The sequence below is a fragment of the Macaca nemestrina genome, chromosome 9 (genome assembly GCF_043159975.1).
Source record: "Macaca nemestrina isolate mMacNem1 chromosome 9, mMacNem.hap1, whole genome shotgun sequence".
NCBI classification, from domain to species: domain Eukaryota; kingdom Metazoa; phylum Chordata; class Mammalia; order Primates; family Cercopithecidae; genus Macaca; species Macaca nemestrina.
In genome coordinates, this window is record NC_092133.1 from 92,351,991 (window position 1) to 92,379,768 (window position 27,778).

At 38.8% G+C, this 27,778-nt stretch overlaps 2 protein-coding genes and 1 non-coding gene across 4 annotated transcripts in view; 2 read left to right on the forward strand and 1 right to left on the reverse strand.

Moving 5' to 3' along the window:
• LOC105473130 (actin, cytoplasmic 1-like) overlaps positions 1–26,578 on the forward strand; it is a 30,900-nt gene extending 4,322 nt beyond the window's left edge. For both annotated transcript variants that reach the window (XM_071070083.1, XM_071070084.1), the window contains exons 2-11: positions 735–849; positions 1,009–1,182; positions 3,860–3,966; positions 5,295–5,432; positions 7,886–7,956; positions 12,640–12,710; positions 14,100–14,144; positions 15,180–15,346; positions 23,689–23,812; positions 25,161–26,578. In XM_071070083.1, the coding sequence (XP_070926184.1) occupies positions 735–849; positions 1,009–1,182; positions 3,860–3,966; positions 5,295–5,432; positions 7,886–7,956; positions 12,640–12,710; positions 14,100–14,144; positions 15,180–15,346; positions 23,689–23,812; positions 25,161–26,489 (2,341 nt within the window). In that variant the 3' untranslated portion in view covers positions 26,490–26,578. The remainder of the gene's footprint in view (positions 1–734; positions 850–1,008; positions 1,183–3,859; positions 3,967–5,294; positions 5,433–7,885; positions 7,957–12,639; positions 12,711–14,099; positions 14,145–15,179; positions 15,347–23,688; positions 23,813–25,160) is intronic.
• Positions 1–27,778, reverse strand: part of LOC105472068 (ankyrin repeat domain-containing protein 30B-like) — a 539,363-nt gene that overhangs the window by 120,386 nt on the left and 391,199 nt on the right. The gene's annotated exons all lie outside the window — the stretch shown is intronic.
• LOC139356450 (U6 spliceosomal RNA) lies at positions 6,667–6,773 on the forward strand. The gene has a single exon (XR_011608422.1). It is a non-coding gene; the product is annotated as a U6 spliceosomal RNA (small nuclear RNA).

The window sequence follows — 27,778 nt, forward strand, 5'->3', positions numbered from 1 at the left end:
TGGTCATCTGACTGGAACTGCCCCAGGCCTGTTATAACATATTCTACTTAATGTAAGGCACCAGGGGTTATATGATGCCCCATTATTTTATGTCTCAATAAGAGAAGTATTTAAATGCCGCCAATTATAGTAAATCATGAATTATAAGTGGTATTTCAGTGGAGACAACATGGAGACGATGATCATCTTAGAATCACTGAAATACAACGTTACCTGTAGTCTTTAAAACATACCTGAGAATGTAGGTATAATTGTATCATCTCACTTAATTCAAATGTCTTTAGGGTATTAGTAGAAATTATAATATCTAACAATTATTGAGCTGTTCTTTGTGTTAGGAACTATTCTATATCTTTTGCGTAGAGTCTCATTTAAGCATTACAGTGGTTTCCTGTGAGAAAGCTACTATTTTCATTCCCATTTTATTGATGAGGAAACTGAGACACCAAAAGGCTAAGCAACAGCTGGGAAGCGACAGAGCTTCAAGTAGGGTTCCAGTCCCAGCTGAATGTCATCCAAGGGCTGTGCTGTTTCTATTCAAATAGGCTGCTCTTTCATTAATACAGCGAGTAATGAGAGGTAATAAATAGTGTGCTTTCTTCATGGGAAAAGTAAATGTTTGTTTTGAAGGCAGAGTAACAGCAGGCTATTCAGTGTTTGTAATTACACGAATCATTGATGTGCCTGTAGCTAGTGCACTAACAATTTCCTAAAAAGTCTTCTCACTCTCCTAGGACTGCTCTACATCTGGCCTCTGCCAATGGGAATTCAGAAGTAGTAAAACTCCTGCTGGACAGACAATGTCAACTTAATGTCCTTGACAACAAAAACAGGACAGCTCTGACAAAGGTATGCAGTAGCCGACTATATCAGTGTGAGATGGGTTTGATTTCAATACATAGCACAAAAATGAGTTTTCTCCTTTAAATGTAACTAGTTGGTGAAAGCTGTGGAATGTTACTTTGAATTCCTAGCATTTATAATTTGTTTTTGGTCTAACACTGACAGGCTGTACAATGCCAAGAAGATGAATGTGCATTAATGTTGCTAGAACATGGCACTGATCCAAATATTCCAGATGAGTATGGAAATACTGCTCTACACTATGCTATCTACAATGAAGATAAATTAATGGCCAAAGCACTGCTTTTACATGGTGCTGCTATTGAATCAAAAAACAAGGTATAGATCTACCAGTTTTCTTTTCAAAATACTGAAATGCATTCATTTTAACAGTGACCTGTGTAAGGGCCAGTTTTCCATATTTGGAAGCTCAAGCATAACCTGAATGAAAATATTTTGAAATGACTTAATTATCTAAGATTTTATTTTAAATATTGTTACTTTCAAAGAAGCATTTGAGGGTACAGTTTTTTTTAATGCACTTGTGGTAAATACTTTTTTGAAAACACTGAATTGGTAAAAGGTAATACTTATTATTTTTCAATTTTTCCCTCCTAGGTTTTTTTTTTTCCCTAATGAATGTAAAATTGCAAAATTTGCCCTGAAATAGGTTTTACATGAAAACTCCAAGAACACTTAAACATGTTTCAGTGAATAGAAATCCTGCTGCTTTGGCAAGTTCCTAAAAAACAGTAATAGATATGAGGTGATGCACCTCTCAGTGGCAAGGCTTAAGATATTTCTGATTGCTCATGAGGCAGAAGTGGAAAGGGAAAAAGAGCAATCAGAAATATCAAGGCCAGTCTGGAAATTAGGTAATAGAGGGAAAAGACCATAAAGAGGTTGCGTGCATATGCGTGTGTGTGTCTGTGTGTGTGTGTGTGTGTCTGTGTATTGTTCATTTATTTGTTTCCTTTGTATGGTGAGACAAGGTTCAGTTTTAGAGACTGACAGTTTTCATTTTGGGAGAGGGAGTTAGTGAGTTGTGAACTGCCTAGAGATCAGTTTTAGGAGGCCTCTGAAGAACCAGATTGGCAGTAAATAGGTGGTCATGTAATGGGAAACCCTTGAGCAGAGGGAATAACAAGTAATTAACTGACTTAGTACCCTATTCTGGTAGAAATGGCCAGTTAGAGTCTCAACTCTGCTTTCAAATCTAGCATGTCTGGATGGGAAGGTGGGAGATAAGGAGCTTTAAGTAACAAGATCAAGTTGGATTTTGAGTTTACTAGACCTTGTTCTTCTCTTACCGGGGAAAATTATGTGGTGTTTTCAGCAAATGAGTCTGTCTCCTACTCTTTCCTCTTTTTGGCCAAATCTTCAAATGAGAAAGAGAATTGGTCACGTGGGTGAGAAATGAGACTGAATTAACTGTCTGTTGTACTAGCTTCCAGCTAGAAATTTGCATCCCAGTAACCTCAGGAAAATTTTTAAATAATCAGTAAGTCTAGGCTTTTTCCTGAAGATTTTGATAGAGTAAGTCCAGTAAAGCCTAGATATGTATGTTTAAAAATGTTTCCTTGAAGCCAGGCATGGTGGTGCATGGCTGTAGTCCCAGCTGCTAGGGAGGCTGAGGGGGGAGGATTGCTTGAGCTCAGGAGTTCGAGTCTAGCCTGGTTAACATAATGAGACCCTGTCTCTAACATCAACAATAACAACAACAACAATTTTCTCAAAATCTGGATACACACCTGCTTAAGAACCACTGAATACATAAATGTAATATGTAAATTCTTATATCTCAGAAACTTAAGATATCTGTAGAAGAGTTGGAGTTGGATATGTGCTGATTTCTTTAAATCTTTCCTATCCAATTACATTAATCTGACTTTTTTTTTTTTTTTTTTTTTTTTTTTTTGGAGATGTGGTCTCACTCTGTTTCCCAGTCTGGAGTGCAGTGGTGCAATCACAGCTCACTGCAGCCCTGACCTTCCTAAGCTCAGATGGTCTTCCAACCTCAGTTTTTGTATTTCTCTTTTTTTTTTTTTTTAGTAGAGATGAGATTTTTGCCATGTTTCTCAGGTTGGTCTTAAACTCCTGGGTTCAAGTGATTCACCTGCCTCAGCCTCCCAAGATGCTAGGATTACGGGTGTGAGCCACCATTCCTGGTCTAGTCTGACTTTTATCTCTGTGGTGAGACATTAAAATGAATTTTTTTTTTTTTTTTTTTTTTTTTTTTTTTTTTTTTTTTTTTTTTTGAGATGGAGTCTCGCTCTGCCGCCCAGGCTGGAGTGCAGTGGCCGGATCTCAGCTCACTGCAAGCCCCGCCTCCCGCGTTCACGCCATTCTCCTGCCTCAGCCTCCCGAATAGCTGGGACTACAGGCGCCCGCCACCTCGCCCGGCTAGTTTTTTGTATTTTTTAGTAGAGACGGGGTTTCACCGTGTCAGCCAGGATGGTCTCGATCTCCTGACCTCGTGATCCGCCCGTCTCAGCCTCCCAAAGTGCTGGGATTACAGGCTTGAGCCACCGCGCCTGGCCTAAAATGAATATTATTGGCTTAATATTCATCAGCTTACAGAGTAATACCCTATTTAGTATTATTTATATTTATATTATTTATTATTGCTTTATACACAACAATTTTTCTTAGGGTGGAGGATATAGAGATAAAAGATACAGCCCCTGCCCTCAAGAAGCTCTTTGTTTAGATGGGAAAAATATTATCATCCAATAAGCTTGCCAAATGCTGGGTTAGAAGCAAAGAGTCTTGGAAGCAGTGAATGTTGAAAGTGAGTTTTTGAGATGATCAGAGTTGATGTGGTGAGGCAGAGAGGGGTGTTTCCAAGGGAGGGAGCAGCACGTGGGAAAGCACAGAAGATTGAGAAGGAAGCAGCTACATTTTACTTACTTTGTATGCGTGTAAGTCCGTAGGATCTTATATAAAGTTTCCGCTTCAGTTGAGGAATGTGTACTTTTTTGAATTACATTCGTTTTTGCTTTATATTGTTTTACAGCATGACCTCACACCGCTGTTACTTGGCGTACATGAACAAAAACAGCAAGTGGTGAAATTTTTAATCAAGAAAAAAGCTAATTTAAATGCATTTGATAGATATGGAAGGTATAGTTATTTCTTTCAATCTGTGTGTTGTTAACTAGATAGCAGTTACTCAAGTCATAAATGTTAAATTAATAAGATTAATGTATACTTATTGGGACAGTGATCAGTATCAACACAAATCAGTCAGGTAGAAAAACAATTATTTGGACTGGGCAACATAAAGAACAGTTTTTGTAGGATTCATCTTCTCTTATTGTATTGACTGATGTTCTTTGTTGTATGATGTTTTGGTTACATGATCTTATGTTAGCTAGAGGGATTTCGTATTAATTTTATGAAGTGTGAACTTTAACTTTCAGTTTACTTTATGACTCAGTATTGAACTTCTTAACCCTTTCTACCAGTTTTTAACCTCTGTGTCTTACATGCTTTTCCACTAAATATGCTATATTAAACATAAGTAGGGGTTGAAAATTCTTTTGTCTTTTCAATGACTCTGCTTTAAGTTGCTTTCTTTGAAGAATATTAATGTTAGCTTATCCCTACATGACAATTAATTGCTATTCCCACATACTGTGGGTTCAACAGCTTTCTTCCTTTTTTATTTCCAGTGTATTTTGATGTTTTTATTTTTAATTGGTATGGAAAGAGGGAGTGAAGATAGTTTTAAGTGGATACACTTTTCCTTACATGAAGGCAAGCTGTAGGTGGGTGATAAAGAGAAAAGAGCTAGGCTTTGGATTCACACAAGACAGAATTTAATTCCTAGCTTTCTTACCTGCTAGGTGTGTGACCTTGGGAATGTTACTTACCACCAAATGTATTGTCATATATGAAAAGCAGGAGAATATATGCTTCAAAGTTGACTGTGCATAAGTAAGAGAGATATATATGGCACTTAATTCAGTGCCTAGTACATGCTTATTGGCATCATTAACTGACACTCCTGTGACTACTATTCTTACTATTATTATTATTACTGCTTTCAGCATGCAGAGAGCTCTTGTTTATGTTACCCTCTAGCTAATTTTCTATTACAGCGTATCAGTCTAGGGAAGCTGTGATGAAATCTTCACTTAAATCTTTGTCCACTTCAGATAAGTGGCCCTAACATTGTTTCTTGCCCATCAAAGGACTTTAGATTAGTAGCTTCTACTATGCAATGCCCCAGTGAGATAAGAGGTTTCCTTTTTGTACCTTTCTTTTAACCTTGGTGTTATTTTACAAAGATGAACACTTGAGCACCCAAGATGCTATGTCTTTTGGTGCATGTAAATGTTTGATTCTGCACGGAGAGACAAGATGTTAAATTGGTAAAATATATCAAATTAGCTTTAAAAATAACTTTATTGCAGTTCCTAAGGGAGAAATTATCTCTGTCATTTTAGAACTGCTCTCATACTTGCTGTATGTTGTGGATCAGCAAGTCTAGTCAGCCTTCTACTTGAGCAAAATATTGATGTATCTTCTCAAGATCTATCTGGACAGACGGCCAGAGAGTATGCTGTTTCTAGTCATCATAATGTGTAAGTGTTTACATTAAAAGGGGAGTTAATGCTAAATTGAGGTTTAAAATAATTATAACAATTGCGTCTTACGTATCAGGTGAGATGTCATAGTTCGGTTCAGGTTGTTTTAGAATGGCAGTGAGTTAGTACCCTGCATCAGCCAGAAATCAGAAAAAAAGCAAGACAAGTTAGAAGTACCAGTGGGTGGAGGATTCTTTATCTCAGGACTTTTAAGACCTTTATCCTTAGAGATCCCAACATTGTTAATTTCATCCAAGTATAACACCTATGCATGGGATAAAAAATGGTGTCACATCTTTGATTTTTCTGATTAGTTATTTGGGTCTTGAAATGTCCAGTTTAGCAGAAAGTCTTGTACTGTCCTCTGGGGACTATCTCCTACATACTCCATGAATTTTTCAGGAACCGAAGGGGTTCACTAAATCCAAGGAAGACAGTCCCTTTTATCAAGTCAGAAGGAGGAGGCAAAAAAGGACATTCCAGTCATTCTGTTGTTTCCATTGTTTCTGTGGCTGCATTGTTGCCACTCAAACTGGTCCTGCTGCCTGGTAATGGTTGACCTTTGACACCAAGATGCCCTTACTGATTCAGATCCCTCAAGCCTTCCTGGCAATTCATGCGGTGACTTTGAAGTTACAGCGTATTTTAGTTCCCATACCTATGCTTATATTCTCAGCCATTGTTCCCAAAGCACCAGCACCCTGCTCTGGCTGCTGGGCATCCTGACTTTATCCGCAGACAAAGTGAGCAGATTGACCCTTCCCCCCATATTCAGAACCTAATGTGGAACTCACATCTTAGCCAAGAATTAGCTGAGACCTTCATGGTCAGAGATCCTTTGAGGCAGTTGTTGGTCTTTTCTCTAGCAGATATCAGGTGGGCTTGTTCTGAAGGGTCAGAGGGGTTCAAATAACGTGGGAGAAAGAGATCAGTGTTTGTTACTTCTTCTTTGCTACCAGATCTGTGCTGTGAGGCACCTTTATATCCTGTATAGAACCTTAGGCAGGAGAAAGTCCTATATGAACCTTCCCCTAGCAGGGACTCCCAGTTGTGGTTGGCCCCTTGAGTGATCTGTTTTACATGATAATGAAAATCATCCAAGCTACTCCTATCTCTAGCTCAAGATTTTAAAATGTTTTGAAATTCCACCTCACAGGAAGCCATAGTTGGACTTAACAGAGCCAAGCCTCGTCCATGACTCATCACTAATCATGTGTAAAAGTAGGGCTTTGTGCTTGCTTCGGCGGCACATATCCTAAAATTAGAACAATGCAGAGAAAATTAGCGTGGCTTCTGCATAAGGAGGCAGCACAAATTTTTGAAGCATTCCATATTCTGTGCAGTCACTGGAAGGTCATTTGACTATTTGCTGACTAGCTGTAAGGAAACACTGTGAAGCAAAGCAAAAGATGGGTGCCACCAAAATACTGAAATTGTGATTTGCGCTGCAAAAATAGTCATGTAAGATGGTCTATGAGATGACTTAGAGCTGAATAACATGTTCGGTGCAAAATTATATTGTTAGCATGTATGTCGAAAACTAGAAAATGTCAACTTGCAACTTCTTCATGGAAACTAAAAAAAATAAGAGTTTTGGTCTCCCCTGCCAGCTGGCATTGAACATCAATATAAAGCGTTATCCTAACAAACATCTGGCTCAGAGTTGGAGTCTGTAGAGAAGGATCATTGGTCCAAGCCAAGTCTTAACATCCATTAGTTTTTCTGCCCTTGGTGTGATTGGTCAACTCCATAATAGTGGACAATCACATAAGCTACTTTAATGAGATATTTATGAATAAATTTAGTTGCAAACTATGACATAGTTGAGATGCCCTGAATTATAAGCCATAAGGAGTAGGACAACTGAAAAGCAAAATTAGGACTTAATAACATTTTCTGAAAACTACATTTGCGTATTAGAACCTACGAACAAAATACACATTGGGTTTTATTTGGGATTCCAAGATAATTTTAGTCATAAAGTTTAGGAACAGATTATTCCATTGCTTTACTATTTCTCTGAGCATTTAAAAAATATCTTGTTAAATCTTTATAACAACCTAGTGAAATATGAAATAAGGCAGCAAAGTCCTCACTTTGTTGAAGAGGGCATTGAGCCTAAGAGAAGCAAATTGTCCAAGAACAAATAGCTGTTCATTATGGAGCTAGGACTTACGCAGAGCTGAGATGCTTTCTATTATGTCATGATAATGTAAGCTAATTTACTGGGTCACAATGCCCTTGATTTCTGAGCATTTCACCTTACATTGTTTTCTTCTTTAATTAGAAGCTTAAAGAGAAGTTTGTAGAATGTACTCACAAGTGAATGGGATAATACTGTTAAGTTCTGATATTATGATATTAGAAATACTCTAAGAATTTTACATTTGGTAAGTATTTTTAATATCAGTATTAAAATAGTAATTTGGTTTATTGCATTTTATACATAGAATTTGCCAGTTATTTTCTGACTACAAAGAAAAACGGATGCTAAAAATCTCTTCTGAAAATAGCAATCCAGGTAAGACTTGTGATAGTGAATTACTTTAGGTCAGTTGTCCCCAACCTTTTTGGCACCAGGGATTGGTTTTGTGGAAGACAATCTTTCCATGGGCTGAGGGAAGGTGGGAGTGGTTTCAGGATTATTCAATCATGTGACTTTATTGTGCTAGTTTATATTATTATTACATTGTAATATATAATGAAATAATTATACAACTTAGCATCATGTAGAATCCGTGGAAGCTCTGAGCTTATTTTTCTGCAACTAGACGGTCTCATCTGGGGGCAAAGTGAGACAGTGACAAATCATCAGGCATTAGATTTTCATACGAAGCACACAGCGTAGATCCCTCATACGGGCAGTTCACAACAGGGTTCATGCTCCAATGAGTATCTAATTCTCTGACTGGTCTGACTGGAAGCAGAGTTCAGGCGGTAATGTGAGCCTTTGGATGTGGCTGTAAACACAGGCGAAGCTTCCCTGGCTTGCCTGCTGCTCACTTCCTCCTGTGTGGTGTGGCTCATAATAGTCCATGGACTGGTCCCAGTCTGTGGCCTGGGAGTTGTGGACTCCTGCTCTGGGTGGTCCTACCATAGATAAAAAAGTAAAGTAAGGAATTTTTGATCACAAGAATGCTAAGCACAAGTCGTGTTACACATGCTTGTCCCAACAAGGTTTCACTATTACTGACTTCATTCCTCCTCATTTGAAGTTGGAAAGAGATACATTTACTTTGTTGGAACAAGATGTGTTCTACCTGCTAGTTAATTGTCATGGTAACAGTAATTTTGTTAGAACAAGATGCTCTGCTATCATTTGCCAAAAGATTGCCATAATAAATATACAAATTGCCCCACTCTAGGCTCAGTAGATTATAATAAAAGTAGAAAAATGTTTCACAATAACAAAAATGCTAGTATGCTAGTGGGTTGTGGACACCTGATACATTGTATAATCCAAACTGTAGGAGGACACCTTTAGCTATCTATTTATCACAGAGCTTCTGTAAGGTAGGTTTCATAAGTTGCGGGAGACAAAGATGGAACAGATGTAGTTTTGATCTTTAAGGTGCTCGTGATAGAGCTGTCTCCATTTCTGTGCTTTTTCAACAGAATTTTCAAAGAACACATTTCTATGTTTTCACTTGTCCACTTAACAAATAACCATCAAATATCTTTTAGATACTAACCATTTTTGTAATGCTACAGAACACAAACAAAAATACAGACAGGAGCTTGTTATTATCATTGTTGTTTTTATTATTTTACTACTTTGTTCGGTGCTTGCTGTGTGCTAGATGCCCACTGGAAGCTTATAATTATGATTTATTATATATTGATTATGTGCCAGACATATGTGATGAGGAATAAAAGTTTTGGAAAAAAAACAGGTGTGATTTAAGGTAAACATACAGAGTGAGAAGAATTTTTCTAGGTAAAGAAGCAGAAGAATAATGTTTGGCAGAAGGAACATGGAACGAGTTGGTGTGTTTGCCAGAAGGAACGTCTAATGAGATTGCCTGTTTGGCAGAAAGAGCAGCAAGTGCAAAAGACAAGATGCTTGAGTGAACTTTTCAGGGTTTCTAAGCAGTTCACTTTTGCTAGTACCAAAAGTGTGAGATACCAGAGGTTGGGAATGAGGTGAATACTTAGCTAAGGCAAATTTATGGTAGACGTTTTAATACTGTAGAAATGAGTAGGTCTTATCCTGTGGGCCATAGGAAATTTACCAGATAGAATGGTTTGGACTGCAAATACTGATGAGCAGTGGCTAAAACAGTAGGAACCAGAGTTGTTTTGGTTGTTCGGTGATATCTTAGGTATCCCACTTGTTCCTCTTTCAGCTGTGCTGTTGGCAGTGTTTTATTCATGTCTCCTTTCAGGGTTGGCTAATCGCAGCAGCTCCAAACATCTTGTTCTCACAGCACAACATCACAAGAGCTGCTTTTCTTCACATGTGTCTTTTAAACAGGGAGAAAACTTAGAAGCATGCAAGGGGCTTCCTGTAACATTTCATTGGCTGGGTCACATCACATGCTCATTCCCAAACCAGGCACTGGGAAGGCAAATAGGTGATTAGCTTAGAATAAACATTTCTGTTTCTGAGGCTGAGGAGGGGGATTGAGATAATAAATATCCCAATAGACTTGTGTTTCTTCTGCAAGAAAGAATAAGGCATGGCTATTGCAAGGGAGCCCACAGTGTTTGCTGCAGAGGCTCATTGGAGACATTTGAGCAGGGGAATTGCAATATTAAATTTTAGTACTAAGGCCTTCTGGTCATGGTGTAAAACGAGTTAGCAAGCTTTTTCTGTAAAGGACCAGGTGGGTAATATTTGAGGTTATGTGGTCTCTATCATATCTACTTACCCTGCTGTTGTTTGCTGTTGTAGTGTGAAAGCCACGATGATTCTATGTAAGCAAACAGGCATGACTGAGCTCCTATAAAACTTTATTTACAAAGCCATAGGCAGATTAGATTTGGCCTGTGGCCTATAGTTTGCTGGAATTGATGGAAGGGAACCAGGTAAAGAAACCAGGAGACAAAGGAAGCTTTTGCAGTAGTGAACTATAGTTTCCTTGTCACACATCCTTGGACTAGTATCAGTGTATTAGAAGGTTTTCACCCATCCATGGTGAAATAAATAAAGTTCAGAATCTCAGTTACTCATTTTAATATGTTGGCCTTTTTTTGGTGTTATGCTTTTTTCATTTGTTTTGCTTAATTTTTTTCATGTAAAAAACGCATTAATAGTTGGCATTTTCTTTTAAATAAAAAGCATTTTGTAAATGTTTATGTTCCCAGTGGTAGTGGGAGTATAAAGCAGAGGCAGAAAAGAGGTATAGTCAATATGATTTAGTGATAATTGAGTGAGAAAGGTTTGGGGCACAGAGAGAAATGTCAGATAATTTCCAGCTTTCCAGGTTGTACACTAGTATTTAACCTGGATGTGAGGCTTTCATAATCTGCCTTCTGCCCCACTCTCCATCTTTAGCCCTTTTCCCTGTGTGCCCTTTCTCTGGCATTGATGACCTGCTGGTAATGCTCTGCTCACTCATCCTTCTATTGCAGGCAAATCCTTTCCCTCTTTTAGGCCTCGCTCCTGCCCTTGCTGCTGCATGGCATGCTGTCATCTTTTCCTGCCTCTACCCTTTTAATCTGGCTGGCCTCAATATTTCAGTCTCTGCTTAGGCATGTGTTCTAGAAAAGCCATCCCTGACATGCCTTATTTTCATTCTTTTTAAACCCTAATGCCTAGCATGTATGTAGCAGGACTCAGTAAGAAATTTCTGAGTAAAATGTGAGTTAGACAATGTGCAGGATTGTCCTCTGCAGTCTTGGAGCAGAGGGGACAGACACGTGGAGGAATAATGCACAGTTCGGGTGGTAAAGATGCAGTAGAAAAATCATTGAAGTACTAAGGCAGCCTCAGGGAGGGAGGTACCTGTTTATTTGGGGAAAGACATGCAGAATCAAGGAAGACTTCACACAGCATTGTTTTAAGAGATGAAAAGAAGGCTGAGTGTGGTGGCTCATGCCTGTAATCCCAGCATTTTGGGGGGCTGGAGCGGGTAGATCACAAGGTCAGAAGATCAGGACCATCCTGGCCAATGGTGAAACCCCATCTCTACTACAAATACGAAAATTAGCTGGGTATGGTGGTGCATGCCTGTAATCCTGGCTTGACAGGAGAATCACTTGTACCAGGGAGTCGGAGGTTGCAGTGAGCTGAGAATGCACCATTGCACTCCAGCCTGGTGACAGAGTAAGACCCCAGCTAAAAAAAAAAAAAAAAAAAAGAAAAAAATAAATTTGTCAGAATCCTGGAGGGAAACATTTTAGATGTTAGGAAGACATTGTACACTAATAAAGGTGTCAGTCAGTAGTAATTTTGGAAATCGTTTATAAGGTACTATTGTTGCAAAAAACAGGAGGCAGGAGAGACCCTGTGGGTGAAACAGGAGGATTTCATTTAGGTACACATCAGCTCAGCAGATTTGCATCCAAAAGCTGAGCCCTGAACAAAGGGAGGGCTTGGCTTATATAGGCAAGCTTCCAGAAGCAGAATAAAGGCAATTAATCACATAGTGACAGTTTTGCAACCTCAGCATAGCCTGTGACCTTGCAGCTGCTTTGAAGGAAAACAGAAAGTTGCAAAATATATGCATTTATAAAAATAGCTATGAGTAAATGCTAAGGGGAAGGGGAGACGGGAAAGGAATTTGTTTTCTTAACCTTGCTCTGGGGTGTCTGGAGCCCATACCTGTGGGCTCTGGCTTCTCAGACAGGGTCACCCTGACCTTTCCTGGGTCCTGCCTGTTGCTATCCTTAGAGTCAGAGTAGCTAAGTGCAGGAAAACTAAATTTTCTTTTCATTACATTTACTGCTTCACTGTTAGGAAGTGGAGAACAACATACCGTGTCACCTTATACGTTTCTACTGTATTTTAAAGTTGTGTTTCTGGTGGTTTTGTTCATTTCTGTTGGGTGGATGAATTTGTGAGTGAATCACATCAGGTATCTCCCCAAGTGGTTTGTTGAAGTTTTGGATAATTATTTCCTAAGTAACTATTTCATGAAAGACTAAACCCTGAATTTATGAAATAAAATAAAATGTTGTCTTAAATCTATTTTTATAAAGACAATAGTTTTTAACTGTTCTAAGTGGTTCATTTTAACTGAATACATGGATTTCTCAACAGAACAAGACTTAAAGCTGACATCAGAGGAAGAGTCACAAAGGCTTAAAGGCAGTGAAAATAGCCAGCCAGAGGCATGGAAACTTTTAAATTTAAATTTTTGATTTAATGTTGTTTTCTTTGCTTTAATAATATTAGATAGTCCAAATGAAATTACCTTTCGGGCTAGGTTTTGAGAATCAATAGATTCTTTTTTTTAAGAATTTAAAAATAGATTCTTAAAATTTATTTTAATAAATTCAGCAATCTCATTAACAGAAGAATCAATGGATTCTAATTGACATTTGATATTTAACTTCAAAAACATAACCACTGTGAAATTTAAAATACTCTAATTTTGCAGTATTCTTATTTAAAATATTCTTATCTGCCTTTTTGATTAGCTTATAGCTAATCTTTCCTTTTGGAATAGAGGCAAAAACAAATTCCAGAACTTTGTTCTTTTATTTTTAAAACACCCTAACATGATAAAGTAACATCAATTATTGGATTATATTATTAAGCAGTAGAATTATGAACAATGTAATCCTGATGGTCCCTGAGCTGGATTCATGGTTAAGGAGCAATCATGGCTAGTGATTGAAAATCTGCAGTTTTCTATTGTCAGTCACTGATACCAAGGTTAAAGATATATTCTGCCTTGTGGTCTCTCATTGACCTCAGCGTTTCTGTTCAGGGAGGGAATCAGGTTCATAAAAGCAACCCAACTGCCTATTCCAAGAATCACATCTTGCAGAATGGGACCTTTGGTGTTGATGCACAAACACAGTAACATTCAAACTTACTTCAGTTGCAGAAAATCAGTACAGATTATCAAACAATTTTATCCACTGTCATTAGTACACATTATAGAACTGGACTTAAGCACATAATCTAGATTCATAACACTCTCATATTACAGCATATAATTTCAATTAAAATTTAAGAATTTGCATTTCTTTCTGTTTGGTGTTTATTTCAACTCCTAATAATTTAAAGCGTGCGTACAGTTCAGTTAGGAATCTTTTAAAAAAAGGACTTCAGTGCAATGTAGGGGCTCACTAGTTAGGGTTTCGTGAGGTAAACCCTTTTCAAGTGAGGAAGCCTTTGAAACACTACAAATCATCTGCTAATTCATTTTTGGTAGATCTAACACATAACAAATTAAGTTTAGTCCAAACAAATGGTGAAAAGTTAAGTTTGCTGGTTCATGTTTTTCTTCTCCCTTTATCTAAGGTGAATTATTTTTCACATGTTAGAAGCCAGTGATGTGGCAGTAGCTACATGTAGATTAAAAAGTTAATTCTTAATTTTAATTATTTAATTATTTTAACAGTTAAATTTTAAGTTTAATTATTTTCTTATTTTTCATTGTCCATACTTGATTACTGAAGAATAAAATTATTTTAAAAACATAAATTCTGAAAGAGGAGACATCACGGAAATACAGCAAGCAGATTAACCTTCTGTTTTTGCATTTGCAGAAAATGTCTGAAGAACCAGAAATAAATAAGGATTGTGATAGAGAGGTATACCTTTATATTCAGATGTTTCTGTTGAATTAGATTTTTATGTTACATTGTTTAACAAAGTGTAGTAAGTTTAGGCATACATGATCCTATCATGTAAGTAGCATAAATCACCAGTGAAAAATTTAATATTTAACTCAGAAAGAATTCTGTATACTGAGTTTTAAAGAGATGCAAACCCTAGAGATGTTCTTTCATTATTATGGAATAATCCTGAATGGTGCCTTAAAATGCTAAGTAATGCCACTTTAGGAGCTTTGGATCAGTCATTTTATCTTTCTTGGTTTTAGTCTGATTATCAATAGACAATGTGGCTAAAGAGGACAGTTTCTTATTCTGTGTATTTTCCAGCTGGAAAATTGTATGGCTATTGAATGTGAAATCTGGGGAGCATCTCATTTTCTGGAATTCCACGCTTGTGCCTCAGCAGCTTCACTCTGCTCATTGTGTTGTGGCGAACTTTGGTTCCCATGTTTCAGTGAGCACAATCATGTTTTCGATATCCCAGGAACCAAATGAAAAAGGAATGATCAAAGGCAGTGGGAGAAGAATATCTTAGTGCAGAAAAGGGCAATCTTCCTTTCTACTCCTGAAGCCCCACAGTGTTTCATCCTCTAAATCTGACCGTTGAATGTAAAATCTAGGTGGTAAAGACAGGAGACACAATTTGCATCTTTGTCTTTTTATGTGTGTGTTCCCACGAGTCAAATGGGGTAAATACATATATAAGATTCTGAAGAGTGGTTGGGAATAAAAGCATAAAATGAAGGAGGGCCCTTTTTGAATTTTGGAAAATTCTGTTTTATTCAGTAAAACAGAAATCAAGCAAACATTTCAAAAATTTTAGTGAGATACTAATGATAATTACATCATAAAATTATATGCTACTAGTTCTGTATATATGATTAAATTTAAATGTGAAATATTTTTAATGACTAAAATAATGATAAACTGTTCAAGTGATAAAATCAATTGAAAAGATCCTTTCTATTCAATAAAACGATAACCATCCTTAATATCAAACTTCCACTCAAGGTTGAAGAAGAAGTGAAGAAGCACAGAAGTAATCATGTGGGATTACCAGAAAACCTGACTGATGGTGCTGCTGCTGGCAATGGTGATGATGGATTAATTCCACAAAGAAAGAGCAGAACACCTGAAAGTCAGCAATTTCCTGACACTGAGAATGAAGAGTGTCACAGGTAAGCCTCTGGCAACATTTAACAGGAGACAACCATGTGCTGTCAAACTAATCCTAATTTGGGCTAATATTCATGATGAACACATTTTATACTTTTACTATGATATTCAGCCTTGCCTGGTAATCAGAAAAATGAAAATCAGCAAACAATGAGTTACCATTTTTTCCGGTGATTAATTTATTTGAAAAATAACCAGTATTGGCAAATGTGAGGGAAAAGGCATTTTCTTTTTTTTTTTTTTTTGAGACGGAGTCTCGCTCTGTAGCCCAGGCTGGAGTGCAGTGGCCGGATCTCAGCTCACTGCAAGCTCCGCCTCCCGGGTTCACGCCATTCTCCGGCCTCAGCCTCCCGAGTAGCTGAAACTACAGGCGCCCGCCACCTCGCCCGGCTATTTTTTTTTTTATTTCTTAGTAGAGACGGGGTTTCACCGTGTTAGCCAGGATGGTCTCGATCTCCTGACCTCGTGATCCGCCCATCTCGGCCTCCCAAAGTGCTGGGATTACAGGCTTGAGCCACCGCGCCCGGCCAGGCATTTTCTTTTCTTTTTAGTGAACTTTTATTTTAGCTTCTTGGGTACATGTGCAGGTTCGTTATATGGGTAAACTGTATCATGGAGGTTTCAGCTACATAAGAAGCAAAATACCCAAAAGGTAGTTTTTTGGTCCTCTCCCTCCTGCCATGCTCCATCCTCAAGTAGGCCCCAGTGTCTGTTATTCTCCTGTTTGTGTCCATGAGTTCTCATTGTTTAGTTCCCACTAATGAGTAAGAATATGTGGCATTTGATTTTGTGTTCCTACATTAGTTTGCTTAGGATAGTGGCCTCCAGCTCCATCCATGTTGCTGCAAAGGAAATGGTTTTGTTGGAAAAGACATTTCATACACTGTTAGTATACATTTTGAGCATTAATTTAGTGGCATATTCACACACACATATATAACATAGTAAGGATATATAATACATGTAAAGGATGTTTGTATAGATATGTTACATATATACTTACCTATATATTTATTACAGCATTATTATATCAAAAAGTTGGAGCTAGTCTAATTCCTTATCAATAGGAAATAGCTCAGTTTCCATACCCCCAAAATAAGGTAGTATAAACCATTTTTTTTAAGATGAGGTTAGATCTAGAGAGTACTGATTATTTCACAATTCAATTGTATTTAAAGCATTTAGTTTGATGACGCATCTTAAGAATTCTTGTTAGAATTCTTGTAATATCTGCTGTGTTGCAAATGGAAGCTACATGCTACATTGACACTGTACTTTGTTAGCCACAAGATTGCTAGTGACTAAATTTGTGTTGTCAGTGGCCTGAGTGCTGAAATATTGGACCCTCAATCTGAATATTGCCGAGGGATTATACGTGGGGATCTAGATTTAATATAAACATTTCAGTGTATTGGGTAAAAATTTTATTAAAATACATCAAAGGATCTTTTATCTGCTGAACCAGGAGTTGTCCAGCTTTTTCTGCAAAGAGCCAGTTAGTAAATATTTTAGGCTTTGTGGACTATATATATTTATTTTCTTGAGACAGGGTCTTGCTCTGTTGCCCAGGCTGGAGTGCAGTTGTGTGATCACGGCTCACTGCAGCCTTGACTTTCTGGGCTCTAGCGATCTTCCCCTCTCAGCCTCTCTACTAGCTGGGGCCACGGGTGTGTAACGTCACACCCAGCTAATTGACTCCATGGACTGTAGAGTCAGTAAGCCTGGCTGCGTTGCAAGGTACTTGACTTATAAAAACCGGCAGTGGGCTGGATTTGGCCCACAGGTGCTTATTTTCCGACCCTTGTGCTAAAAGGAAGGTGCTGCTAATGCAGTGACTCTTATTTGTAAAAGTCCCCTGCGTGTGACATTATCCTTCCTTTGAGAAAAGGATATATTTCAGTATTCACCTCACCGTATTTTTCAACAGTGGCTTCATAAAATTTTTAAAATAAAAATAAGATTATTTTCTGCATTTCTCCCACTTTATTCCTGTTAGTAGAACTCAGTATTTTACTGTGGTCAATGACTTTGTATATTTGATGAGTATCAACTCTCCTAGAATTGGCTGATTTTTATCAAGCAAGAAATACTCTCCCTGAAACTTTCAGTATTTCTTGGTCTTTATGTATCAGCATGAAGAAAATGATAATCAGCTTATGTAATCTAGAAATGTTCAAGGGACCTTTAGTATCTCAGTCTGGCATTTTTTAATGCCATATGTATATAATTTTTATAAACTTTAAAATACATAATTGTTATATAAAATTTGAAAACTCCACCTGCTATATACAATTTGAAAACTGCTATTGCTTGTCTATCACTTTTCCATGACTGTGGAAGAAAATTACATCATTCTCAGTCATGACTGTGTTAAGTATGATGTCCTTAAAAGAACTGTCTACACTCACAAACTCAGGTTTTCTTTCTGTTCACTCTTGATCTCAATGCCAGTAAGTCTTCGGTGTCAGCACTCCTCCAAAGTTGTTTTTCTCAAGGTTATCACTACTTTTTTCTGTAACTAAATCTAGGCATTTTTTCTTACACCTCATTTAATCTGTCAGCAATATTTGAGCCAGTGAAGGACATCTCCTCCCTAACGGCATCTTCACTAGGCTTTCAGGACCTCACCCCCTCAAGCTTTTCCTCCTGCCTTTCTAGTCCATTCATCGTGGTCTGTTTTGCTTGCTCTTCCTCATCTTTCTCCTTTTGGACGTTGTTGTTTCCCAGAGCTCAGTCCTCAATCTTCTTTCTCATAACTTTTTTATTTTTTTAAGACGGAGTTTCGCTCTGTCACCCAGGCTGGAGTTCAGTGGCATGATCTTGGCTCACTGCAACCTTTGCCTCCTGGGTTCCAGTGCTTCTCCTGCCTCAGCCTCCTGAGTAGCTGGGATTACAAGTGCACGCCACCATGCCCGGCTAATTTTTGTATTTTTAGTAGAGACAGGGTTTCCCCATGTTGGCCAGGCTAGTCTTAAACTCCTGACCTCAGGTGATCTGTCTGTCTGTGTTGGGATTACAGGCATGAGCCACCATGCCTTGCCCCTCATGACTTTTTCTACTGTGTATGTGCTAGTGATTTCCAAATGTATGTCTCCAGCTCAGGTCTCTCTCCTTAATTCCAGATCTCTATATCAGCCCGCCTACTTGACATCTCTATTTGATTAGCTGTTGGGTATCATACACTTGTCAGATGCAAAACTGGGCTCCTGATGCCTTCCAGAAATCTACAGCTCAGGTAGTCTTTCCTCCTCTGGTTAAGGGCAACTCTTCCAGTCGCTCTGCCAAAAACCTTGGTGTCATTCTTGACTCATCTTTCTCTCTCTCTGACACCTCACATCTAATCTCTCAGTAAATGCCAGGCCTACCTGAAGAATGTATCCCGAAGCCAGTCATATCTTGCACATCTGAGCCACCATCATCTGCAGTCTAGATGAGTGTCGTAGACTGGGAATTGATAGTCCTGGTTTTTAAAAACTTCCCCTTTCATCAATTCTTAACTTAGTGGATGGATTTAAAACATAAGTCAAATTGTGTCATTCCTCTGCCCCAGCCCTTCTGATTGCCTCCCATTTCACTCTTTGAGTATGTGACAGAGTTCCTCCTAATAACCAAAAGGCAGTAAACCATCTGGCATGTTACTTCTCCTGCTTGAACTTCTGTTCCTTACCTCTTTGCTCTGCTTCAGCCACACTGAGCTTCTTGCTATTCCTTACCTATCCCTAGTGCTTAGACTCTAGGCACACCTCTGTCTGCCCTTAGAAGTTCCCTGTGTCTGGATATTCGTCTAGCTTTCCATCTCTTCAGTTCTTTACTTAAAATCCCCTTTCTAAGAAGAAAAGGGGTAAAAGAAACACATTAAGGAATAACCACTTTCTGAGGAAGAACCGTGTACCAGCACAATTCCTAGTCCAGAGAAAAATGAAGGAAAAGGAAAAAAAGAGAGAGAACGATGACTAGCAGAAAGGAATTACAATTGTATCACCAGGACACATCATGCTTAAGATTCAGCTGGGAGCCTACCAGGGATGCTGTCTAACATAATCAAGGGAAGGTTCAGTGAAACAGTGGTTTATCATCTCTAACTTTAAACCTGTTTGTATCTTGACATCAACTCTGTTAACATCATCACTTTCTAGAGTCTTTGATATACAAATATAATATTCTTTGTATTAAAGAAAAATCCTCTTTCTCAGCAGGGGCTTTTCTGGCCTCCCAACTTTCCCACCACCCTCCTCGTCAAACACATAAACATTTCATTTTCCTGCTTTAGTTTTTCTCCTCTAACGTACTGTGTATTTTGCCTTACCTGTCTGTTGTATTGTGTGTTTATCTCACTCTCATGAATAGGGGTTTTATTGTTCATTACCATATCCTCACTTCCTAGAAAAAGGCCTAACATATGAGACGTAGCTACCTAATAAATAGTTATTGGACAAAGGAGTGGAGTTTATCCTGGATATGTTGTTTGATTGAGTCTCACTTAAAAAGTGTTCGACAAGGTTCATTTTAACAATTTTGCCAGGTGATTATATGCATTTTTAAAATTCTTTTGGCACTTTATAATACGCTACATTGTTTATATTAATATTTTTTCGCTTAGGGAGAAAAGCCCAATATTGTGGTTATTCACTATTCTTTTACTGGTAATCATGATAATTGCAATTATGGTAAAATGAGTGAGAGGAATTGCAGACTTTACTGGTATTTTATTTATTTAGAGACAGAGTCTTGCTCTGTCACCCAGGCTGCAGTGCAGTGGCGTGACCTCAGCTCGCTGCAACCTCCGCCTCCTGGGTTCAAGCAATTCTCCTGCCTCAGCCAGCTGAGGAGCTGGGATTACAGGTGCACGCAACTACGCCCGACTAATTTTCATATTTTTAGTGGAGAGGGAGTTTCACCCTGTTTGTCAGGCTGGTCTTGAACTCCTGACCTCAGGCAATCCACCCGCCTCGGCCTCCCAAGGTGCTGGGATTACAGGCGTGAGCCACCACGCCCGACCACTAGTATTTTATATTAAAAACTATTAGAGTGGTAAATTTAATGGACCACAAATTCTTTCCAAGGGATTATGGACCTTTGGTATTTGAAATAAAAAGTCAGAGTTGGAATTTTTTGCTTCCTCTAGTAAGACGTATACTGGTCAGGCACTGTCTATTCTGATGGAGCAGCTCTTGCTGCTGGGCTGTCTTTCAGAAGCAAGCTGCTCACATGGATATGGGTTGGTGAGCAAGGCCAGTGGTCATTGGTGGATTGACTAGATTTTGAACTGGCTCTGGGTGGCTTCTTGTTACCATGGCTACAGGTCAGTTCTTTCCTAAGTTGAGTCAACTTTAACCAGAAATTTTCTGTTCAAAAGTTGCCTTCCATTAACTATGTTCAAAATGAAACTTTTTAATATTCCAGAATTGTAGACTTAGAGTTTTGGTTATGATGGATTGGTTAATAATAGCTCTCAGGATGATTTTTTTTGATACATCATCTTAACCAGAAGAATTCTGTGTATAATTTATTTCTTGAAAATAATTGTTTTGTTTTTGCTTTTGGTATTTTTAGAAGCTTTTGCTCAAGTCCTAACATAATCTCTAGTAGGAGATTTTAGTCTCCTTGTCAGTTCATGTATGTATATGGTAGTGATATTCTCTCTTTTTAAATTCCTTTTCTTTTCTTGTTCACTTTCTTCTCTGTACAGTAATCATGATATTGTTATACATTTTTATCTCATTAAAAAGTAGTTACAATTTTCTGCTGGCAAATCCAGCTTTTTATATATTTTGACTGAATAAGTTAAAAGTGAAGAAAATTTACCAGATCATTTTATTTTCAAATAAAATCATAACTAATAAAAATTACCATTTTTGAATTATAAATAATGACATTTAGATATTTTAAAAGTAAGGATACACCCCCCAGTAGTTTAGCTTTGTGTTTCCATGCAAATCTCATGTCAAATTGTAATTCCCAGGTGTTGAGAGAAAAGAGCAGGTGAGAGGTGATTGGATCATGGGGTCAGTTGCTTCCATGCTGTTCTTGTGATAGTGAGTGAGTTCTCAGAAGAGCTGATGGTTTCTTAAGGGGCTCTTTCCCCTTCACTTCTCTCTCTCCCTCTCTCCTGCGGCCTTATGAAGAAGGTGCCTGCTTCCCCTTCATCTTCTGCTATGGTTAAGTTTCCTGAGGCCTCCCCAGCCATGCCTAACTGTGAATCAATTAAGCCTATTTCCTTTATGAATGACCCAGTCTCAGGTATGTATGTGTATGAATTACCCAGTCTTGGGTATATGTATGTATATGGTGTGTGTATATACACACAGACATATATATGATATATATATGTGATGTGAGATATATATATATCCATTTTCTTTATTCCACTTATCAGTTGACGGACACTGGTTGATTCTGTATCTTTGCATATTGTGGATTGTGCTGCAGTAAACATATGTATGCGGGTATCTTTTTGAGAGTACGATTTCTTTTGTGTAGATATCCAGAAATGAGAATTCTGGATAAAATGGTAGGATCTACTTTTAGTTCTTTGAGAACTCTGCATACTGTTTTCCATAGATTTGTACGAATTTGTATTCCCACCAGCAGTGTATAACTGTTCTCTTTTCACCACATCCACACCAACATCTGTTGTTTTATGATTTCTAAAAGTGGCCATTGTGGCTGCAGTGAGGTGATATCTCACTGTTGTTTTATTGTACATTTCCCTGATGATTAGAGATATTTAGCATGTTTTTATATGCTTGTTCACCATTTGTACATCTTCTTTTGAGAAAGGTCTATTCATGTAATTTGGCCACTTTTTAATGGAATTCTTTGTATTTTTCCTGTTGATTTGTTTGAGTTTCTTGTAGGTTGTAGATATTAGTCCTTTGTTAGATTCATAATTTTCAAATATTTTTTCCCATTGTATAGGTTGTTGGTTTACTCTGATGATTATTTCTTTTGCTTTGATGAAGTTTTTTACTTTAATTAGGTCTTATTTATTTTCATTTTTGTTGCTTTTGCTTTTTGGGTCTTCATCATAAATTGTTTGCCTAGGCCAATATTTTCGGGTCTTAGGTTTAGGCCCTTAATCCATCTTGAATTTATTCTTGTACATGGTGAGAGATAGAGATCCAGTTTCATTCTTCAACATGTGGCTATCTTTTTTCCCCAGCTCCATTTGTTGAATAACGTGTACTTTCTCCAGTGTATGTTTTTGTATCCTTGCTCAGAGATCATTTGGTTGTAGTGACTTTATTTCTGAGTTGTCTATTCTGTTCCATTGATCTAGGTATCTACTTTTATACCAGTGCCACGCTGTTTTTGTTACTGTGGCCTTAGAGTATAATTTGAAGTCAGGTCATGTGATGCCAACATATTTGTTCCTTTTGCTTGGTATGTCTGTTGCTATTCAGGCTCTTTTGTGGTCCTTCATAAATGTCAGCATTTTAAAATAACTTTGTGAAGAATGACATTGGTACTTTGCTAGAAATTGTATGGAATGTGTAAACGGCTTTGGGCACTATGGTCATTTTCACGATATCAGTTCTTTGAGTCCATTAACATAGGATGGATCTTCATTTGTTTGCATCATCTATTATTTTCTTCAGTGGTGTTTTCCAGTTATCTTTATAGAGATCACTCACCTTTTTCATTAAGTATATTCCTAGGTATTTCACACTTTTTTGCAGCCTTTGTAAAAGGGATTGGATTCTTGATAAGGACTCTCAGCTTGGTCGTAGTTGGTGTATAGTGGTGCTACTGATGGTATTCATTTAATTTGTAACTTCTGAGACTTTACTGTTTCATTTATCAAATCTCCCATTACCACCCAAGCTCCTACTCCTGTTGGATCAGCGGTGGCATTAGATTGTCATAGGAGTGTGACTCGAACCCTGTTGTAAGCTGCTCATGCAGGGGATTCAGGTTGTTCACTTCTTATGAGAATCTAATGCCTTATGATTTGTCACCGTCTCCTGTCACCCCCAGATGGGACCATCTAGTTGCAGGAAAACAAGCTGAGGCTCCCACTCATTCTGCATTTTGGTGAGTTATATAATTATTTCATTATGTATGAATAATAATAGAAATAAAGTGCACAATGAATGTAATGTGCTTGAATCATCCTGGAACCATCCCCCACCTCAGGTTCCTGGAAACATTATCTTCCACAAAACCAGTCCCTGGTGCCAACATGGTTGGGGCAGCTGGGTTAACAGATGTGAGACCCCTTTGCCTTGTCTAGGATTCATGTGCAGATATACATCGTGTGAATGACGTCTGATGGCGCCATTGTGCCCTGTAGATCATTTTAGAGACACCTCCAGTATTTCATGAAAATTAAAATTTCTTCTAGTGATGAACAAAATGATACTCAGAAGCAAGTTTCTGAAGAACAGAACACTGGAATATCACAAGATGAGATTCTGACTAATAAACAAGAGCAGATAGAAGTGACTGAAAAGAAAATGAATTCTGAGGTATTTTCTTTAGTTATTTTCAAATTTTTCATATATGTATATATTTAAAACATGATATATTTTGGAAATATAAAGGATTTTTAAGTCTCATATATGTGTGTATATATTCTATATATCCTTTGTCATATATCTACATATGTACATATAGGATAAAGCTATGTTCTGAATTCAACTCCATTTGCCTGCAGCAGTCGAGCAATGGCCTCAATCCAAAGGAGAAGCATTTGATATTTTTCATCAGAATTGATGATCTTTCCAATATCAAAAATAAATTTCGCTAGTAAAAACAAATTTTCTAGTTTTTGGACATGGGTTTATTTTTTGAAAATATTAATAGAGAAGTGAATTGATTATTTTCACTGATAGGAAAGTCGGAAATGTATAGCTGGGTCAGAGGCCACATTGTGGATGTCATTATCCTTGCTTTTTCAGAGAGGAACTGTTTGCTCTGAGAAGTTTCTCATTTCAATGCAAAGAGCTTTGAAAACAATGACATGCCATGATACACATTTATTGATAATTTATTGATAAATATTTTGTTCCTAGAGAAATAGTTCAGTGTATTTCCCCTATTTCACACTTACTACTGTTTCAAACATTGTAAAGAGGAAAGAAAAGTTATTGCAATGGCAAATAATCTCGTGATTTCTAAGAAAATCTCTCTAAGTTCCATCTTATTTACCATTCGTAGTTTGAAATAAAAGGCTTCTTTTGTATTTATGTATTTACACCATAGAAGTAACTGTGATTTTGTGGAGGATCACTAGAAGTAGCATCAGGAGACCTGGGGAAAATCCTGCATCTTGTATATATTTTTTGACCTCTCCTTTTAAGAATCGTGATCTTAAATGAGTTCAGTGTTGCATGTAGAAGTCCAATGCTTAGATGCAGATGTGTACAGGGTAGAAGGGTACAGTGCTTAGATGCAGATGTGTACATTGTGGAAGGGTACAATGCTTAGATTTAACCGTTATGAATAAATGTCACTCTTATAACTGAGTATAAAAATATTAGAAATGTAGAATATCAGTAAAATGTTCTTCAGTAAAAGGAACTTAAAGAATTTAACCTCTGGGTTTTTTTGTAACTCAGAGAAAGGCTTTATAAATTCTGAGATTCTTTAAAATCCTCTAGTGATTTATTTTTCATAGTCTTTAAATAAATACTTAAAATTTTGGGAATTTACACTCTATTAGGTTTGAAATTTTGTCCAATTTTTTTTCCAGTTAAATGTCCACTATGGGGATTCTTTCATTATACAAATACACATGTTATTTTTTAATTTCAGAAGAAATCATGATATGTCATTTTATTGAGTGCTAATTAAAAGTTCCCTTTGTTTATTTAGCTTTCTCCTTGTCCTAAGAAAGAAAAAGATCTCTTGCATGAAAATAGTACGTTGCAGGAAGAAATTGCCATGCTAAGACTGGAGCTAGACACGATGAAACATCAGAGCCAGCTAAGAGAAGAGAAATATTTGGAGGAAATTGAAAGCACGAAAAAAGAGAATGATGATCTTTTAAAGGCTATGCAGTTGAATGAGCTCACCATGGATGATGATACCGCGGTGCTTGTCATTGACAACGGTTCCGGCATGTGCAAGGCTGGATTTGCGGGCGACGATGCCCCCCGGGCTGTCTTCCCTTCCATCGTGGGGCGCCCCAGGCACCAGGGCTTAATGGGGGGCATGGGTCAGAAGGAGTCCTATGTGGGCAACGAAGCCCAGAGAAAGAGAGGCATCCTGACCCTGAAGTACCCCATGGAGCACGGCATCATCACCAACTGGGGCGACATGGAGAAGATCTGGCACCACACCTTCTACAACGAGCTGCGTGTGGCTCCCGAGGAGCACCCCATCCTGCTGACCGAGGCCCCCCTCAACCCCAAGGCCAACCGCGAGAAGATGACCCAGATCATGTTTGAGACCTTCAACACCCCAGCCATGTACGTGGCCATCCAGGCAGCGCTGTCCCTGTACACCTCTGGCCGTACCACTGGCATCGTGATGGACTCCGGTGACGGGGTCACCCACAGTGTTCCCATCTATGAGGGGAATGCCCTCCCCCATGCCACCCTGCGCGTAGACCTGGCTGGCCGGAACCTGACTGACCACCTCATGAAGATCCTCATGGAGCGTGGCTATAGCTTCACCACCACCGCTGAGCGGGAAATCGTGCGTGACATCAAGGAGAAGCTGTGCTATGTCGCCCTGGACTTTGAGCAGGAGATGGCCACAGCGGCCTCCAGCTCCTCCCTAGAGAAGAGCTACGAGCTGCCCGATGGCCAGGTCGTCACCATCGGCAATGAGCGGTTCCGCTGCCCCGAGGCGCTCTTCCAGCCTTCCTTCCTGGGCATGGAATCCTGTGGCATCCACGAAACTACCTTCAACTCCATCATGAAGTCTGACGTGGACATCCGCAAAGACCTGTACAGCAACACAGTGCTGTCTGGCGGCACCACCATGTACCCTGGCATGGCCGACAGGATGCAGAAGGAGATCACCGCCCTGGCGCCCAGCACAATAAAGATCAAGATCATTGCTCCACCGAAGCGCAAGTACTCCGTGTGGGTCGGTGGCTCCATCCTGGCCTCGCTGTCCACCTTCCGGCAGATGTGGATCACCAAGCAGGAGTATGATGAGTCAGGCCCCTCCATTGTCCACCGCAAATGCTTCTAGGTGGACTGTGACTTAGTTGCGTTACACCCTTTCTTGACAAAACCAAACTTCGCAGAAAACAAGATGAGATTGGCATGGCTTTATTTGTTTTATTGTTTCAATTTTTTTTTTTTTTAATTGACTTGACTTAGGATTTAAAAACTGGAATGCTGAAGGTGACAGCAGTTGGTTGGAGTGAGCATCCCCCAAAGTTCTACAATGTGGCTGAGGACTCTGATTGTACATTGTTCTTCTTTTCAATAGTCATTCCAAATATTGTGAGATGCGTTGTTTCAGGAAGCCCCTTGCCCTCCTAAAAGCCACCCCACTTCTCTCTAAGGAGAATGGCCCAGTCCTCTCCCGAGTTCACACAGGGGAGATGATAGCATTGCTTTCATGTAAATTATGTAATGCAAAATTTTTAAAATCTTCGCCTGAGTACTTTTTGATTTTGTTTCATTTTGAACAGTTTTCATGGCCCCCTTTTTTGTACCCCAACTCGGGGTGTATGAAAGCTTTTGGTCTCCCTGAGAGTGGCTGGAGGCAGCCAGGGCTTACCTGTACTCTGACTTGAGAAGAATTGGATGAACGTGCACACCTTAAAAAAATTGAATGAGGAAGCACAGTATTTCAATACAGTGAACAGCTTAGCATTTTGACAACTGAGAATAAAATGCTCAGTTCTGGACAATGTAAGACACACCAAGGAAACACTGGAAATGGAAATTCAGTTATGTCATTGTGGACTGGCTACTGCTCTACATGACTGTGACCAAAGTCAGATAGCTAAAAGAGACTTCTTTCCAGAGAACAAGACATGAACAGGTTTATTTACAGAAAACAGTGAATTCTCATATATCTAACCTAAAATATAACAGATTCTTTCTGAACAAGTCTAATGTAGAAAGTAAAATCAACAGGCTGAAAATTAAGCTCCATCAAACAAGATTAACTCTGAGAGAAAAGATAGAGCAGGCCACCATCTTTCCTGTTCAGGCAACTTAGTCGTTCCAGCCTGCCCCGACCAGGGACAGAAGAGATCCCGCAGCACAGAGCAGCTGCTTTACCAGACCACTGCCAGACTGCTTCTGTAAGCAGGGCCCTGATCCTGTTCCACCTCACTGGACAGGACCTCCCACCTGGGGCCTCCAGCTACCCCCGCCAGCATTCCTTGGCCAGTGGAAATTTGAAATGTTCCTGGGACAGAGCTCCCAGAGAGAGGGACAGGCCACCTCCTTTGCTTTTTGGATGACTAGCTGTTCTGGCCTGCAGGCTTTGGAGAGCCCAAGCTGACAAGGGATGGAAGAGGT